At 36.7% G+C, this 15,730-nt stretch overlaps 1 protein-coding gene across 2 annotated transcripts in view; it reads right to left on the bottom strand.

The window, feature by feature from the left end:
- Positions 1–15,730, bottom strand: part of SMOC2 (SPARC related modular calcium binding 2) — a 130,359-nt gene that overhangs the window by 50,762 nt on the left and 63,867 nt on the right. For both annotated transcript variants that reach the window (XM_072331894.1, XM_072331895.1), the window contains exons 6-7: positions 13,673–13,723; positions 12,821–12,895 (exon numbers count right to left, since the gene is read on the bottom strand). In XM_072331894.1, the coding sequence (XP_072187995.1) occupies positions 12,821–12,895; positions 13,673–13,723 (126 nt within the window). The remainder of the gene's footprint in view (positions 1–12,820; positions 12,896–13,672; positions 13,724–15,730) is intronic.

Below are 15,730 nucleotides of genomic sequence, written 5' to 3'. Positions count from 1 at the left end.
GTAATCAACACATACTAGAAATTCTGCCACATGCACGTAGACTCATTTACATAAGAGTAATACAGGATTCTCTTTTACATCAAAGTCATGGGCATGCACTTTTTGCTTGTCTGAGTTCTATATATATGTTTATTCCAACCGCACGGAGCTAGGTAGAGTTTACAGGAAGATGGGGAGGAACTTTAGAAGTTGCATGCATAGCAAAAGGGTGAAAACCCAGTAACTATGATCTAAATGACAGCAGCATAGAAACCAACAGAAAAAAAGGCAAGAAATCTAGATACAAAACTGAAACTGAGAGGAAGGGATAGGTTGCGCCTTTTATAGAAGTGCTACTGTTTCCACTGGACAGTGCAACACATTTTTATACATTTCCACCTCCTAAACTATACAAGTCTATAAAGCTCCTGACTGCATTTGACTGACCTGCACTAGACATTATCTCAACCATCTCTGTGCTAAAAATCTTGCTTCTGCTTGCACTGACCTGTCCAGGCTGCTGCAGCCTCCTGAGAAGCAGAACCAGGGTTAGAGCCCCAGAGCTGCTGGCAAGCTGCCATCAATTTAAGCAATCAAACCACACTGTCTCTCTGTAGTAACTGACGTCAGATGCTTTCGCACACAATAGTTTGTAGACTGCTCAAGTCTCCACAGTGACATCCTTGGGAAATAAAATTGGCAAAGAATATAGGCCAGGAATGCACTGGTCATTCAGATCAACAGTGTTGATGTTATGACACTTGCAGCATCCTTTATTTGAAAAAGTAATGATTCCTCCCACAGAAACAAAACAAACAAATTAAACAACAAAAACAACAATAAAACCTCTCAGCCTTAACTGTGGAAACTGAGAAAAGCACTGTATTAAAGTTAAGCACATACTCTACTAGCTTTAGTCTCTCCCCTTGTTTGGTATCATTCAGTATCTTGCAGTATGGATACCATAACTGGTATCCCTGATGGCGTCTCTGAAATCCTGCATAGATGGGTAATGACACCCTCCTATGCTTATTCCTTCTAGGAGTCAAAGTATCTCCTCTATCAGTCAAAATGTTCAGGCTGTTGCTCCTAAGAACTGCCAGTTTGTTTTTGGAGTCACTGTATTTTCAGAATACAGACTACAGATTCATAGTATGATCTACAGCCTTTATTCCATGGTGTCCAATCTTGCCTTTGGCAGTAACAGTCAAACAGAGAAGGTGGAAGAATGGAAAGACAATAAATCTGTGTTACAGGAAAACCCTAAAACAGCAGCATTTGAGACTGATGAGTGATGCCTGGGCAAAAAATGGAGAAACTCACAGTGAAGATCAGTAACTCACAGAAGAAAAAAACAGTGTGAAAATAACTGACTGGAAACAGAACACTGAATGCTGTTTGTGCAACCAACAGTGAGGAAAATTTATTATGCTAGAGATAACAAAGACTATGAAAAAGTGCACAAGGCTGCAATAAAGGCAGATATGAAAACAGATAAGCTTAGAGACAGCATTCTGACTCACAAGCTTTCCTCCTCAATTCTAATGGGGAAACAAGTGTTCAAATGGGGGAAGATTCCATATAAAAGGCACATAGGCTCACTTTGACAACAATATTGAAAAAGTAATTGCACTAAAACATCTTTGAGGCTAGCACTGTTGTTAGTTATGGGAAACTATATATGCAGCACTATTAGCAGATGCAACAAATCAAATATCATGAACCCTTCATACATGCTTGTTGCCATATGAAATCCATGTAGCTAACGTTAAGCACCACCCCCTTAGGATTAGAGGCACAGGAGCAATAGTAAGTCTTTGCACAACTAGGCACCTATATGACTCCTCATCACATCACTACCAGATTTGTGAGGTTTTTCTACATACCCCATATGATGAGTAAATTACATAAAACTAACACTACAAAATTCCTTTCTTGTTTGGCTCCTGATTACTAAGCTGATGAGAATTACTGACTGTTATTAATCTTATGTCTCTCTAGAAATATGGAACAAGACAGGCCAGCACAAGTCACATCCAGTCACCTCCACTCATGCTAGTGTTGGCAGCAACTAATCAGTGTTCTTTACCAGATTAAGACTTTTTTATTTAAAGAAAAACAAAATATCTTTAACAAAGTTTTCTCAAGCATGTATAAAGCTATTCCTGACTTGAACATGCCAAAAAACATCATGTCATCTTGACAAAATACATTTGTACAGAAAGGTAATAAAGAGAAAATGCCAATGATCACTCTTACATCTAGAAACAGAAATGCACAATCTGAGCCCTCGCGCTCACAGCACATCCATTAATGTCAAGAGGAATTCCAGCCATGCAATACCAGTGCAGGATTGCAGGATTGCAGTGGACCATCCTTTTGTTACTGATCCAGCAGACTGATATACCATATACGAGCTACTTACAGAAATGAGTAGGCATTGTGTTTCCAAGACATGGAATAATAGCATCAATGGACCCCTACCATTAGGGTCTCAATTTAGAGGAAAAATAAGAGAAAACTAAATGACTAAATTAAAACAAACAAACAACAACAACCACAAATGATTCCCTTCTCTACTCACTATTTGCCTTTCTGACTGCAGTGGAGTCACTCCTAAGTATACTAGTCTGAGTAAAAGAAAATGCCTGCTAAAACTAAACTGTTTCCTCCTGCAGTAATTTGCTATTATTATTTTGAACCATTTAATTTAAGGGATAAACTACAGGACTTCTGACTACATTAGAAGTCACCATTTTATCCTTTGGATGTTGGTGGGGAAAGGGAGAAAAATGACCTTTCAAACCACTGACCTTTATAATGATATTTTTGGTTTGCTGATTCTGTTGAATCACCTTGAAAACACTAAAAATCATTAACAATGATATTAAATTGTTGTTTTTTTTGTTTGTTTGTTTGTTTTTTTTTAAACCTGATTTAAAACTGCATAATGCTCTTAATCTAGGAAGAGCTTAACCTGCCAAACAGAAGAGCGATGAGAACAAAGATTCTCTCTTTACCTTGTTCAGGCCAGAAATGGCTACTAAGATCATGACTTTATGAACATGGTCAGAGATTTGGGGAACCGACAGAGTAAATGTCCAGGATCAGAATATAGTTGCATAATTTCTTGCGAACTAATTATCTAGGTAAACAAGCAGCAAGGGCCTCCAGCTTCTTCTCAGCCAGAATAACTAGGCGCAATGCTGTTATGAAAGCGTGAAAGCAAGGTGAACTACATGTATACAAAGTGTGATGGTCATGAAGCCCTACAAGTAATTGTGCCCTTGCCTCTGTTAGGAGTCTCCATATTAATGGATTCTGTGTGTGTATTTACAGAATGACAAGGAGACACTACCAGATTGAATCAACCCTTGTCTCCTCCTTTATCAATCAGAGTTTGCCTCAATACAGACCTTAAGATTCAGCCTAGTGATGGAGAGGGAGCACTGCAGGCCCTCGACCTATGACTGAAACTGAACACATCTTGAAACCCTGAACTATTTGCTAGTTTCTTGTCAAAACTGTATCTCAGCTTTTGGGGGCACAAGAGGATTTCTTTTAACTTTATACTGACCTGTTCCCAGGCCAAATACCAACCAGTCTTTTGCCCTAATTTAACTATATGCACTAGGAATATTTCAATGCCATTACAGTTCACCAGCAGTCTTGTACACACCTAAACACCCTACAGAATAAAACAAAAACCTTTATGCATACCTCAGTGGACTGGAATATGCTAAGAGAAGCTAACTACCTACAGTTATATGCCTATCCCAGTGCAAATGGGGCCCAGGGTGAAAAAATGAGGAGGGATGAAACAGTTGTTTCTAAACTAGCCACAGATACCGCCTTGAACTGAACTGCTCAGTGTTACAGCAAATGCCCACAGGACAGGCTGGTTTGGTTTCAATGGGCACAAAAGCTTCTTTTCACTCCGAGTAAGACACATAATGAAACCACTGCAGTCAGAGGAGGAATGCCACTGGAAGCTTGATGAGGTGAGTGGAAAAATTAAGGAAGTCCTCTATTCAGTCACCTTATTTGCTTGCACAACAACATCAGCTCTTCCAGAAAAGTCAAGAGTCCCAAACTCATGCTTGCAGGGAAAGAAAACCTCTTGGCTTTGTTTCCAAATGAGTGTTGTAATACAGGGCCGCGTCCAAATGGACTCTGATAACACTTTAAAACTCAAGGATTTGAGGTATTTATGTATTTAAAATGTGTTCTTATCAAACAAAAAATACATTTAAGACCAAAACAGAGGACAATAATAGTCCTTCCATTTCGATGGAAGGTCTTTACACAGTAAAGGACAGTAGAAATGGTAAGTTTAAATAACAATAAGATCTGACTGCAAAACAATGGAACAACACACTGTTTAATTAATGATAATACAACCTTTTCATAACTTATTATGACTGTAATAGGGTTGGTTGAAAAATTTCATTGTGACTGCCTGCTGAAAAATCGTGTTTTTAAATGAAAAAATATTTTCCATTAAAAGTGTTTCCTTTTCATAATAAAACAACAACAACAAAAAGTGATTTTTAATGAGAACAAAAACCCCATAACAAAACATTATTTCTTTGCATGGAACCTCCCAGGGAACAACATGATCCAAAATGCGTGTAACTTCTCTGAGTTAAGTGCATTTTTTTAAATGGAGGACCATTATATTCCGCATGTGTAGCCAGCCTGGGGACACAAGACCCCACCAAGAAAAAGTAAGTCCTGGAATTTCAAAATTACAGGTGCCACAAGGCACTACAATGAACATTTCAAAGTCACAATTTTGAGTTTTGTGACAAAATTATTCAGAATATTGAAGGCTTGTTTTTGCTGTTTCCTTGAATTTTCACCTTGAAAACGTATGTTTTTAGCTCAAAATGTACACCTTTTTGGAAAAAGCTCCCTAAAAATTATCATTCTTTCTGTATTCAACCAGTTTGAGATATTTAGCTTAGTCTCGCTTTTCTCTTGCATTTTGTAATATACCAAGAGAATTTAAGATCTGAAATCTAATTTATAGCCTTAATCTTATTTAAACATAGTTTTATTTGTGGTTGAATGCAGATACTTGGCCTGCCGTTCTTAAACTAAAACAGGTATTAAAAATAGCTTTAATGAAAAACAGTGGTCTGTCCCTTGAACCACTACTTCTCCTTCACTGACACAGAAATACAGTGCATTATGGCAACAATAGTTAGTTAATGTTATTTCTCAGTAGTGCAGCATGCAGAGAAAACACATTGTCTAGCACTCATCTGGAACAGGCTGTTATGAGAGAGGACAGAACATGATGGACAGGGAAGCAGGCCAGTAGCAATACATACTTACGGCTTACGGCACATATAGCATCTTACAGATGAAAAGATCTCAAAGTGATTTTGTGTACTTTAATAATTTAGTTTGGCTGGATCAAGTTACCTTATGCCAAATATGACTCCTAGTATGGCTTCTCATAGAACGGAGACTCTAAACTAGTCACAAACAGAAAAACCAATGCATTGCATTAAGGGCAGGATAGGGGGAAAAGGATCAGTGAATGATGACATCAACCAGGGGACTTAACAGCTAGTAAAAACAAATGCTGCAGCAGAGGCTTGGACTGATGCAATAGCTGTGCCACAGATGCCTGTCCAGCACACAGGACTGGGGGTAAATTCCACTCCTCCCAACGTAATACCTATAGAAGCTGAATTTTTCTTCTTTTGTACCAATTGGAAAATGCTAACATTATTGATGAAGATTCACAATATTTTTTCAAGCACTGTAAAATGAAAAAGCCTATAATTTATTTTTAAAATAATTAAGCAATTCATTAGCTGTATCATGAGCTATCAGATTTTTCAGGAATTTTGTTCAGAGTTGCGTGGCTCAGCAACTTCAGCTGGAAATTACATATGAAATACTAACTCACTAAAAATCCCTCCAAATTTAAACCACTATAACTACTCGTAACTTGATCTACAGTGGATCTTCATTCATCTAGAAATGAATTCCATCTTTTCAGAAATGTAGCTGTAAGGAAACCTGGATTCCAATCAGCAGGGCTGGCTGATGTTACATGGTGACCACTTCTCCCATTAACAGCAGTTAAGAGTTCTTTTGTACAGAACACTCAGCAGAATTGAATATTCACAGAATCACGAAGGTTGGAAAAGACCCACAGGAACACCCAGTCCAACCATTCACCAATCACCAATAGTTCTCACTGTGCCATGACCCCCAACACAACTCCAAACATTCCTTGAACACCCCCATGGTCGGTGACTCCACGACCTCCCTGGGCAGCCCATTCCACTGCCTGACCACACTTTCAGAGAAGTAGTATTTCCTAACATTCAGCCTGAACCTCCCCTGGCGCAGCTTGAAGCCATTCCCTTCAGTCCTATCACCAGTTACACGAGAGAAGAGGCCAACCCCCAGCACACTACAACCTCCCTTCAGGTAGTTATAGAGAGCAATAAAGGTCTCCCCTGAACCTCCTCCAGACTGAACATTCCCAGCTCCTTCAGCTACTCCTCATGTGGCCTGTGCTCCAGACCTCTCACCAGCTTTGTTGCCCTGTAGCCCTTCTTTGAACAATAATTCACATAAGTAATTAAAAAACGCATATCTTGTCATCACTGTTTTGGGCTTCTAAAAATACTTTTTACTAAATTAATGAGAGGATGGGCAGTTATCATTTGACCGATCCTTCTGAAATAAAGATAAAATTGCTTTCCTTAAATCAGTTCAATTTGTCCTTTAAAACCAGAAAAATCTTGCCAGAATACCACAACACTCTGATTAAATTTAACAGTGAAACTTAAAATTTTGTTTTTCTAAAAAGTTACCATTTTTTATCATTTTTGTCAGCTCACAGACAAATACATGCAGAGTTCTTAGCCTTGCAAAATGTGGCAGAGTTCCATGAATATACTAGGAGTGCTGGAATAACATTCTGTACTATCTCTATTCGAAACAGGTTTTTTATTCTTGCTTAAGAGCGTGACCACAAGTTTACTCACATTTTGAGACTAGTCTCAAGGCTACCCTGACACTGCCATGTATCTCTTCCATTTGGTAGTACTAATTTAATTTCAAGAGTAGTACTGGATTCTTCAGATTTCAGAAGAAACGGGACAATAGTTTGGATGACATTAAGTAGGTTTAGATGCCTAATTCTATGTGCTCACAGTTGGACCAGGCCTCTTCCCCAGAAAAGTGCATGGAAATAAAAAAAACTTTGCCTCCAACATATTGACAAAGGTATGCACAGCAGTCTACGTTCACTGCTTCTTGGCTATGGGAAGGCAGAGAAGGGAAGATATCTCTAAATTCAACATGGACATTTTCTCTTAATTATGAGATTATTGGGACAATGATGGAAATCCTGCAGCTTTTACTGTTGACTATTCTGGTCTTTCAGCTGCCTTATATATAATGCCCAGTAATCACTGCTTAGCCAAAGACAAATCCTGACTCTCAAGGCTGGAAGATTTATCAATTTCCCAGAAAGATTTTGTTTTCAGATATGATCTAATACAATATGTTTCTATGCATTAATATGATTTACATGATTATTTTTTTTAAAAACCCCTGTTGTTAGAATACCAACTGTTAGCCTAACATCCAGTTTTGGATTTATGAAGTTTATTGATGTCTTTATGATTCTGTAGCCTGATGTTTGGTAAACTGTTGAAAGCTGTACTTGGACAGGGGAGTGTACGTCTAAAAATTAAAGGAAAATTCAATGTATTTTCTGCAGAAAATAATATGATATAATTAAAAATAAGAAAGATTAGTATCTCTTGGCATGAAATTTTAACACAAGCAGTAAAATGAAAATTATCAATCTTACATAAAGCAGATCTTCCTCCCCCCTGCCTCCCCAGTGGGGGTCCAATAAAACCCTGGAACATCCTGAGCATAATGAATATCAACTGGATATAAAACAGAACTCAAATTTTAATGGTTTAGGATGGGAGTATCTTCCTCTGGAGTGGGAGGAAAAACAGAAAATGCCAGAATGTGATGTTTATAAAGGTTTTGAACTAATATGTAAAATTAAAATAAAGATAAATGAAAACACTTGTAAAAAGGGTTATTAAAGATAAGAAAGTACTATTGTAAGTATAATCTAGGAGCCTGGAAACTAAGAATTTATTATATATAAGCAGTGAAGGGAGATCTGGAGAGGTTTATCTTTTTGGAACAGGCTGAAAGAGCAGAAACAAAAAACTCATTTTCTTTTACCAATTTAGGAGTTGGAGAAAAAAAAAAAAAAAAGGAAAAAAGAGAAAAAAAAAAAAAAAAAAAAAAGGAAAAGAAAATAAAACAAAGGAAAGGAGGCCTAAAAGAGGATAAAGAGCATTTTTCTTCTTCACAGGTGAAGGAAATGAAGAATACTGACTTCATTTTGTTTAATAGCTAAATCGAGACGAGGATTTCATTAAAGACTCTCTCTGAAAATTAAGACAATATTCACTATTAACATCTCTGTCAACCATTTACTTGTTGGCACTAATGATGTAGATAATCATTAGTTCCAAAGCCACAAGTTTTTTCATCTTCAGGGGAGAATTCTGAGACCATCTCTAAAAGAACACTATTCTGAAGCCAGTTTGATTCTTGGCAGATAAAAATAACAAAAACATGGAGGAGGAAAAGAAAAAAGAACTACTTCCTAGACTTCAAAATATTTAAAAATAAAACAGTAAGGGATACAATGAGAAGTGACAGTGTGTCTCACTTCTCCATTCACAACAACATCTTAACAGTCCTAATTCTAAAGTAAAATATAAATCACAAATGATAGCTCACTCCAAATAATTGTGTTCATTCAGAAACTCACAAGGGAACACTTATTGAGTTAGCAAAAAAATCCAGATAGTCTGAGGCCATAATAATGTTGACCTGAAAGCTTCCAGTCCTCCTTGTCTATATCATGTTTTCTTATTCAACTGCCTCAAATGGTTTTTCCTCTATCTTCTGTGAACAACTTTCTAGGATAACAGAACAAACAGAAAATACCATCAGATGTCTTCCAACACCCACAATTTTCAGAAAACGAAAAAGCCAGATGTGTAGCCATCACAAAACATTAGGCTTCAGTAAAAAAAAATGCCAGTGTCTTTCCGTGTGTAGAAAATTAACCACCAGATGAGCTGAAGTTTTAAAGTTCACATTAATAATATCTGGGTTTGAACCTGTTCATTGCTTGGCAAAGACTGCCTGCAGACACTGAGCTCATCTAAAAAGGTCCTCACCTCCCCCTCTAGTGCTGAATACAAGCAAATTTGAGAATGAAGTATTGGCCTGGCTTCTGCAGGCCAACACACAACTTGCTAAGGATCCCAACTGGGAAAAGGGAGCAACTAGATCTTCCCTGTGCTCTTTTCTCACTTTTAATGATATTCATTTTTCTTTCCTTCTGTTATAACTGGCCTCATATCTCAAATCTTCACATTGCAAAATGAACCTATTGCAAAATACTTCTAGAAAACTTCTAATTAATTTGTAATATATTTTTAACTGTGAATGTGCAACACATCTTATTTTTTTCCTTCTAGCTCACACATCTTCAACTGCACGTAATTTCAGTTGAGTCAATGCTAAGAGCAACATCTGGAAAATGCAACAATAAATGAGAATAAATACAGAGTCACTGAATGGTTACTCATTTTCCTGTCTGTAAGCTACTCATTTTCCTGTGCTTAGAGAGAAATGGCTATGAGGATTGATATGATTGGACACACACACAAATTGTTATATTAATTTCCACTGCTACTTTTATTTTTTTATTATTTTTTTAAATGCAGACTGTTTAACTTCAGAACTGAATTTTGGTCAAATCGACACAGCCCAAAGACATTAGCCAGGTTCAGTTTGGAATGAATGTGAGCACTGGAGTGTGGAACCTGGTTTGTCTTTGTCTCCTCTGAGAAGATGACTTTCAGGGAATGATCAACGCACAGGGATCCCACTGGAACAATTGCCTCTGAGAAACAAAACAAAACAAGCTAGCAAAACAGAAACCTCACTGACAACCAACATAGTTTCCATGTGAGAAAACTCATATGTACAAGAGCTTTAAAGCAGTCTGATGAGGCAGTAATAAAACCTGTGTTCAACTGTAAGAATGTCCCTCTGTCACATTTGTCAGTTTCACTGGCAGACTTTAGCAACAGATTCAAACTGTATGGGCAGACAATGCAAGGACAAGTTTGGTATACACAATGATAAAAATTTGCAATTTACATTAAACGAGACCAGGATTTTTCAATTTCCTACTTTGCAGTCCTCATGTACAAATTATACTGTTGTCACTCATATTAGCAGTCAGTCTATGCTACATTCCTATACGTGCACTCTTGTGTTTTCCCACGTAATGTTTTGAAAACGAAACTCCTGTTGGATCAAGCCCTCTGGGGCTAATTAATTAAAACTTGTAACAGGTTTCTAAAGCCTTGAAAATGATGGTCTGTAGCAAAATGTGAGCAATAAAACACTATTTACTCCATTACTTCCGAAAATTAAATAAAAAGCTGCATGTTCCTTTCACACATGTACAGCCAAAGCCAAGAATGAAGATAAAGATGATTCTATATTACTAGAACATCCAGGCACAGCAACTGAACTTTTGGCATTCCTGAATTCTATAAAGCCAGAGACCAAGGAGGTAATAAATTCTGATTTACAATACTTAGTTCTGGATCACAAATCACACGATCCACTAATTTTTTGTATATATGTGTTAATTTTAACAACCTGGCTCTCCAGCCAGGGACGTCCAGAGGTCCTAAATTACTACCCATGGATTTCATGTGTTTAAATTTTTGTACATGAATCAAAATCAATTTTGGTGAAGTACAAAGAAATGTGACCATTTCTTCCTGTCTTCTGTTCTGCTGGTCATACCAGATTAGCTACAAAACAAAACCCTAGTTTTTCAATCACTCTTTTCAGTGTCCTGATCTGATCAATGAACATGCACATAATTAGTTATAATAATGCCATTTCGTTCCATCTTTGAGGACACAGTATATAAAATATTAATCAGAATAAGCCAGAACCTAATGGTGAATAGCCAAGACTGCAATGGATCTTAGTACATCCATAGTACTAGAGGATACATTATTGAACCTGGCTCTTTTCTTTTGGATTATATTATCACCAGAATCTTCTTAAGCACATATGTAAGTATATTCCAGATTATGGATGAGCTTTTACATTCTGCATTGGCAAGATTAATGAAATTTTACACTATCATTATTTATTCTCATTTGTGAGGTGGGCAGATTTGTACTTAGAAATTACCGAGCACTTGAAGAATTTTTACACATTAATGCAACTGCCTATTAAATGTTGCAGAGGTACCACTACAAACTACTAGAAAAACTTCTCCCTCAAATGCAAGTTAACAAAATGAACCTTAAGCTTCGCTGTCCATTTAGGCAAAAATGAAGTAACCCTTCCTTTGCTGATACTGAAATAATGGCATACATCCTCTGAAAATTAGCTATCTTGGTTCCCACAAGTTAAAAAGTGATAAAAAATGTTAGTAAGACAGATACAGCAAGAAACTAAGAGATTTATAGGCCAACCTGAGCTCTTGTCAGGCAATACAGATATAGACAGACTATACTGCCAGTCTCTCTTCCTTTGCAAATAATGTCCTTCAAAAGACCAGAGGAGACAAATTCCCAGTTACAAATCCACCTTTACTTTTACGTCTCCCTAATCTTCTGTGCACATTTTTTAAGCTTTCACTTCCTGCAGAAGCACTGAAAAACTCAATAACTTTTGCTTTAGATCTCACCAGTAAATCTAGCACTGTAAAAATGAAATAAACACTTCTGTAAGTGATATATTTCTACACAGATTTAAAACTGAGAAATCCTGAACCATTCTTGCTGACACTGGTTAAGGAAATGAGAGAATAAATCCTCATCATGGAAAGTGTTTGCTTCTCTTCTCCATTAACTGCTTATGGTCTTTTCCTCAAGTGCCTACTGGAGCATCAAGGAAAGGAAAAAGCATTAATAACTTTTGCCTTGATGTTAAAAACAGCTTAATCAAGGAGTCTGTAAACCTCTAAGTAAGAATATGCCTTTCCTACCATGACGGCTTGTGTTTTTAAATTCCTTTGGGCTTCAATTCAATAAAATACTTAAGCACAGTACTTAAGGTAAATCACAGACTCAATTTCCACAGGATCTTAAACATGCTTTTGTGTGATTTGCTGAGTAATGGTCTGTATCATTAATGTTCCCTTTCAAACTAACTTTTTTTTTTTTCTGCAGAGAAAAAGAAACCAGGAAACTCAGGAAGGTTCACTAAAGATTATCCCATGGAAGGAGGGAACAGTGAGATACCAATACTCCAAGCCTACCAAAGCAAAGAGGTAAAACTGTCTTTCCAATTTCCAGTTAATTAACAGATGGTTTCTGATGGGAGTTTTCTTCTTTTCAGGTTTGCCTCCTAAGTTTTAGTACCTCACAGGTAAACCCCACTGTTTTTTTCCAAGTACCTCCTTGCTGCACATAACCAAAAACAAAGGAAAAAAAAAAGGAAAAAAAGAAAAAAAAAAAAAAAAAGGAAAAAAAAAATAGAAATGGGTAACAAAGCGACAGAGAATTAAAAGAGGAAGATAAAGATAAATGTTGGATCAACACACGCCATGAGGCAACAAAATCATCAGAATGCAAATCATTAATTCACTATCATATGATACAGGCAGAAGCAGAATGATTATTAAAAAAGCATTTCACTTACATAACTGCAGTTTAAGCAAGGTTCAATGCATGCCTTCACAGAACCTCTACAAAATAAGGATGCTACAGCTTCTTACCTGAGCTTTTATTGGTTTTGTTTTGTCTGCTCTTTACTTGCTCAGTCCATAATGTAGGGTAACGAGAAGCTATATCTAAGGAAAAAAGAAAAGACAAAGAAGTTTGTAAATGTTACCGTTTTCCAAAACTAGCAGCCAAATAATACATGCTCCATTTTAAAGATATCAGGATACTAAGAAAGAAAAAGGGCACGCTGGTCTGTATTTGTCTGTATTTGAATAGGTAAAATCTTTTGTCACAGAAACACATGAATATTTCTTCTTATTCCATTTATACCAGGGGTTAAAATAAATACTTGCAGTATAAAATCATATTTAAACGCAATAAAAATAATCCAGTGCAGACCCAAATACGTAGTGACTTTAGATTAGATTCTGTGACACTGAATGCTAGGATAGTCACAATACCACGACTACCACTGCATCTGGGCCTTGAGGTTTCCACTCACAGAGCACTGAATTTCCTCAGATGCAAATAACTCTGACAAAACACCAACTTCCAACATCACATTACTAAACTGTATGCTCAGAGTAGTATTCACACTTTTAACTTCCTTGTTTGGCCACTCAGGTTTAATTTGCACTGTGGCTCAAGTTTAAAACTTGTCTGCTCCCTGAGTGCTGGTAATAAATATGTGACTGTTAGGAATCCACAGTTCAAGTGTCACCTCAGAACTATCCCACCAAATTCACTCTGTGCTTTTTGAGCACAGTTTGAGTAGGTTTTTAATTTCTTGCAATTTCAGGAAATCTAATCAGCTATCACAGTTACCCTAGTTCTAAGGCAGAATTTGATGCTGTCCATACTGCATTAGATAATATCACACTGTTAAAATTCCTATCAACACTTACCTTCTTCATCACCTTGAGGCTGAGTCTCCAGCGCAGGAGCTGAGGCATCATCTGAATTCAGAATGGAAAAGATTTGCAAGGAGACTACAATTATGAGAGTAAGCTAAATAAGTGTACAGACGTGATTGATGCTAATGATTTGCACATAGCCCCGGCCGGTAAACAAACAGAAATTTAAGCATTATTAGCATGAACTGCATAGCACAGATACATTACATCCAGGCTACACATTATAAATGGATGGATTTTAAGCTAATCAACTGATTATAGTGTCTTTGATGAGGCATGAAGTGACCAGGTTGCTTCCCAGATAGTAATACTTCATTTTTTAATGATGCACATGGATTCCTATAAACTATAATTCAAAAATAAGCATGTCTGAGGAAGTAATTGGATAAATGTATAAAAGGGGTAAGCCCTGTGAAAGCAAAAGCAGCTTAAGATGAACAAGTGGTTGCAGGCATGTTGACACCTTAATATGAAGGACAATTATAAGCAAGATTCATAGGTTAAAGAAAGAGAACATTGCTTGCATTATCATTATCCTTTAGTCAGCTATCTCCATTAGTCCACAATCAACCATTACTGCAAAACAAGAGGGATGAAAATTTAGAGAAATCGTAGGAGCGTGTGGATAATCTTCATCTCAGTAAAATACAGTGGAAGCAATGCTGGAAAATAAAATTGCAGCATTAGAAAGTTTTATGTTAGCAATTTAAAATCTTTCCCATACCATGTTTTTGTCATTTAAAATTATTTCAGACATTGAGTAAATGCAAGTTAGCAGACCTTCACATCACATATTTTCTCATGGTTGCTGTTCCCCATAAAACAGAGCTAACTCCAAGACCAAGGTACCCTGCAGCAAATGGCATCTTTCACACAAGGATATTATGAGAATTTCACGTAGTTTCACAACTGGATCTCAGACCAGCAGAATCTCCAGGTTATTTTCCCGGAATTTTCATAAAAAAATCTAGAAATGAAGGTAACTGTGAAACTTTCTTTTGATGGAGAGGGTTTAGAAGCTCTCTGACCTTCTTATCTTGAGGCTAATTCATAACAAATACAGATGTGATGTAAATACTGATGTGCACATAAAACCAAACTTAGAGACACGGAACACTAGCCTCAATGCTTTTCACAAAAGTAAAGCAGCAGCGATAGGAATTTATCTTCATTGCAAAATGTTTTAACTAAAGCATAAGGAGACTTTTCTAAAGAAAGAATATTCATCTTGTCCATGCAATGACAAGACACTTTAACGATATTACAGACCACAAGTTCCCATTAGTTTTTTCTGCCATTTTTGTAGTGTCTCCCAGGTGGTGTTATTATGTTAATTAATTTCAGAGAGGCCATCAAACATCTCAGTGTCTCAAAAATAAAGATATTCATTTAGACCATCAATCTACACGTGATTCAGAAAATCTCCAGGTTTTTAGAGGGCAGTTTTGTGTGGGTAACTATTACCAAGAGCTCAACCACAAATTCTGTTTTGGGTTTAAGTAACATTTTTCTATGATAATTTTTCTGTACACAGTTTCAGTTTGAGATTGATTTGATCTTAAGTTACTACCTGAAATTAAGATATAATTCCTATAATCAAATAGAAAGCATTAAAAATTATCAGCCCGATCAAAATTATACTCTTGGCAAAGAACAGTGTTCATTGAAACAGCATTTATTAAGCAACATTTAAATTTAAAAGAGCTTTTCCTTTCATCTCCATCAAATCAAATGTTTGGTATGAGACATCTGTATAATCTAAAAGGCAACAGCATCCCAGAACTGGAGGAGCTATGGCAGATCCTGTAATACCCATAATGTGAAGGAGGAAATTCACATTAATTTTCCTCTTGTGCTCTGTCAAAGTGTCTCATATTTCATAAAAATGTTTTGTGATAAGAATAAAGAAGCACTTACAACCTCCATGTTCAAAACAAAATTCAATATACCATCACAATTACTGAGCAGCTTTTCTTCATATTAATTAGATGTTTCAAATGTTAACTTCATAGGATTTCCTGGTCAGCACCTGCATTCCACTACTTATGT

This window comes from Excalfactoria chinensis, chromosome 3 (assembly GCF_039878825.1).
Source record: "Excalfactoria chinensis isolate bCotChi1 chromosome 3, bCotChi1.hap2, whole genome shotgun sequence".
In the NCBI taxonomy this organism is placed as follows: Eukaryota; Metazoa; Chordata; class Aves; order Galliformes; family Phasianidae; genus Excalfactoria; species Excalfactoria chinensis.
This window is presented reverse-complemented; position numbering and strand designations above follow the sequence as displayed.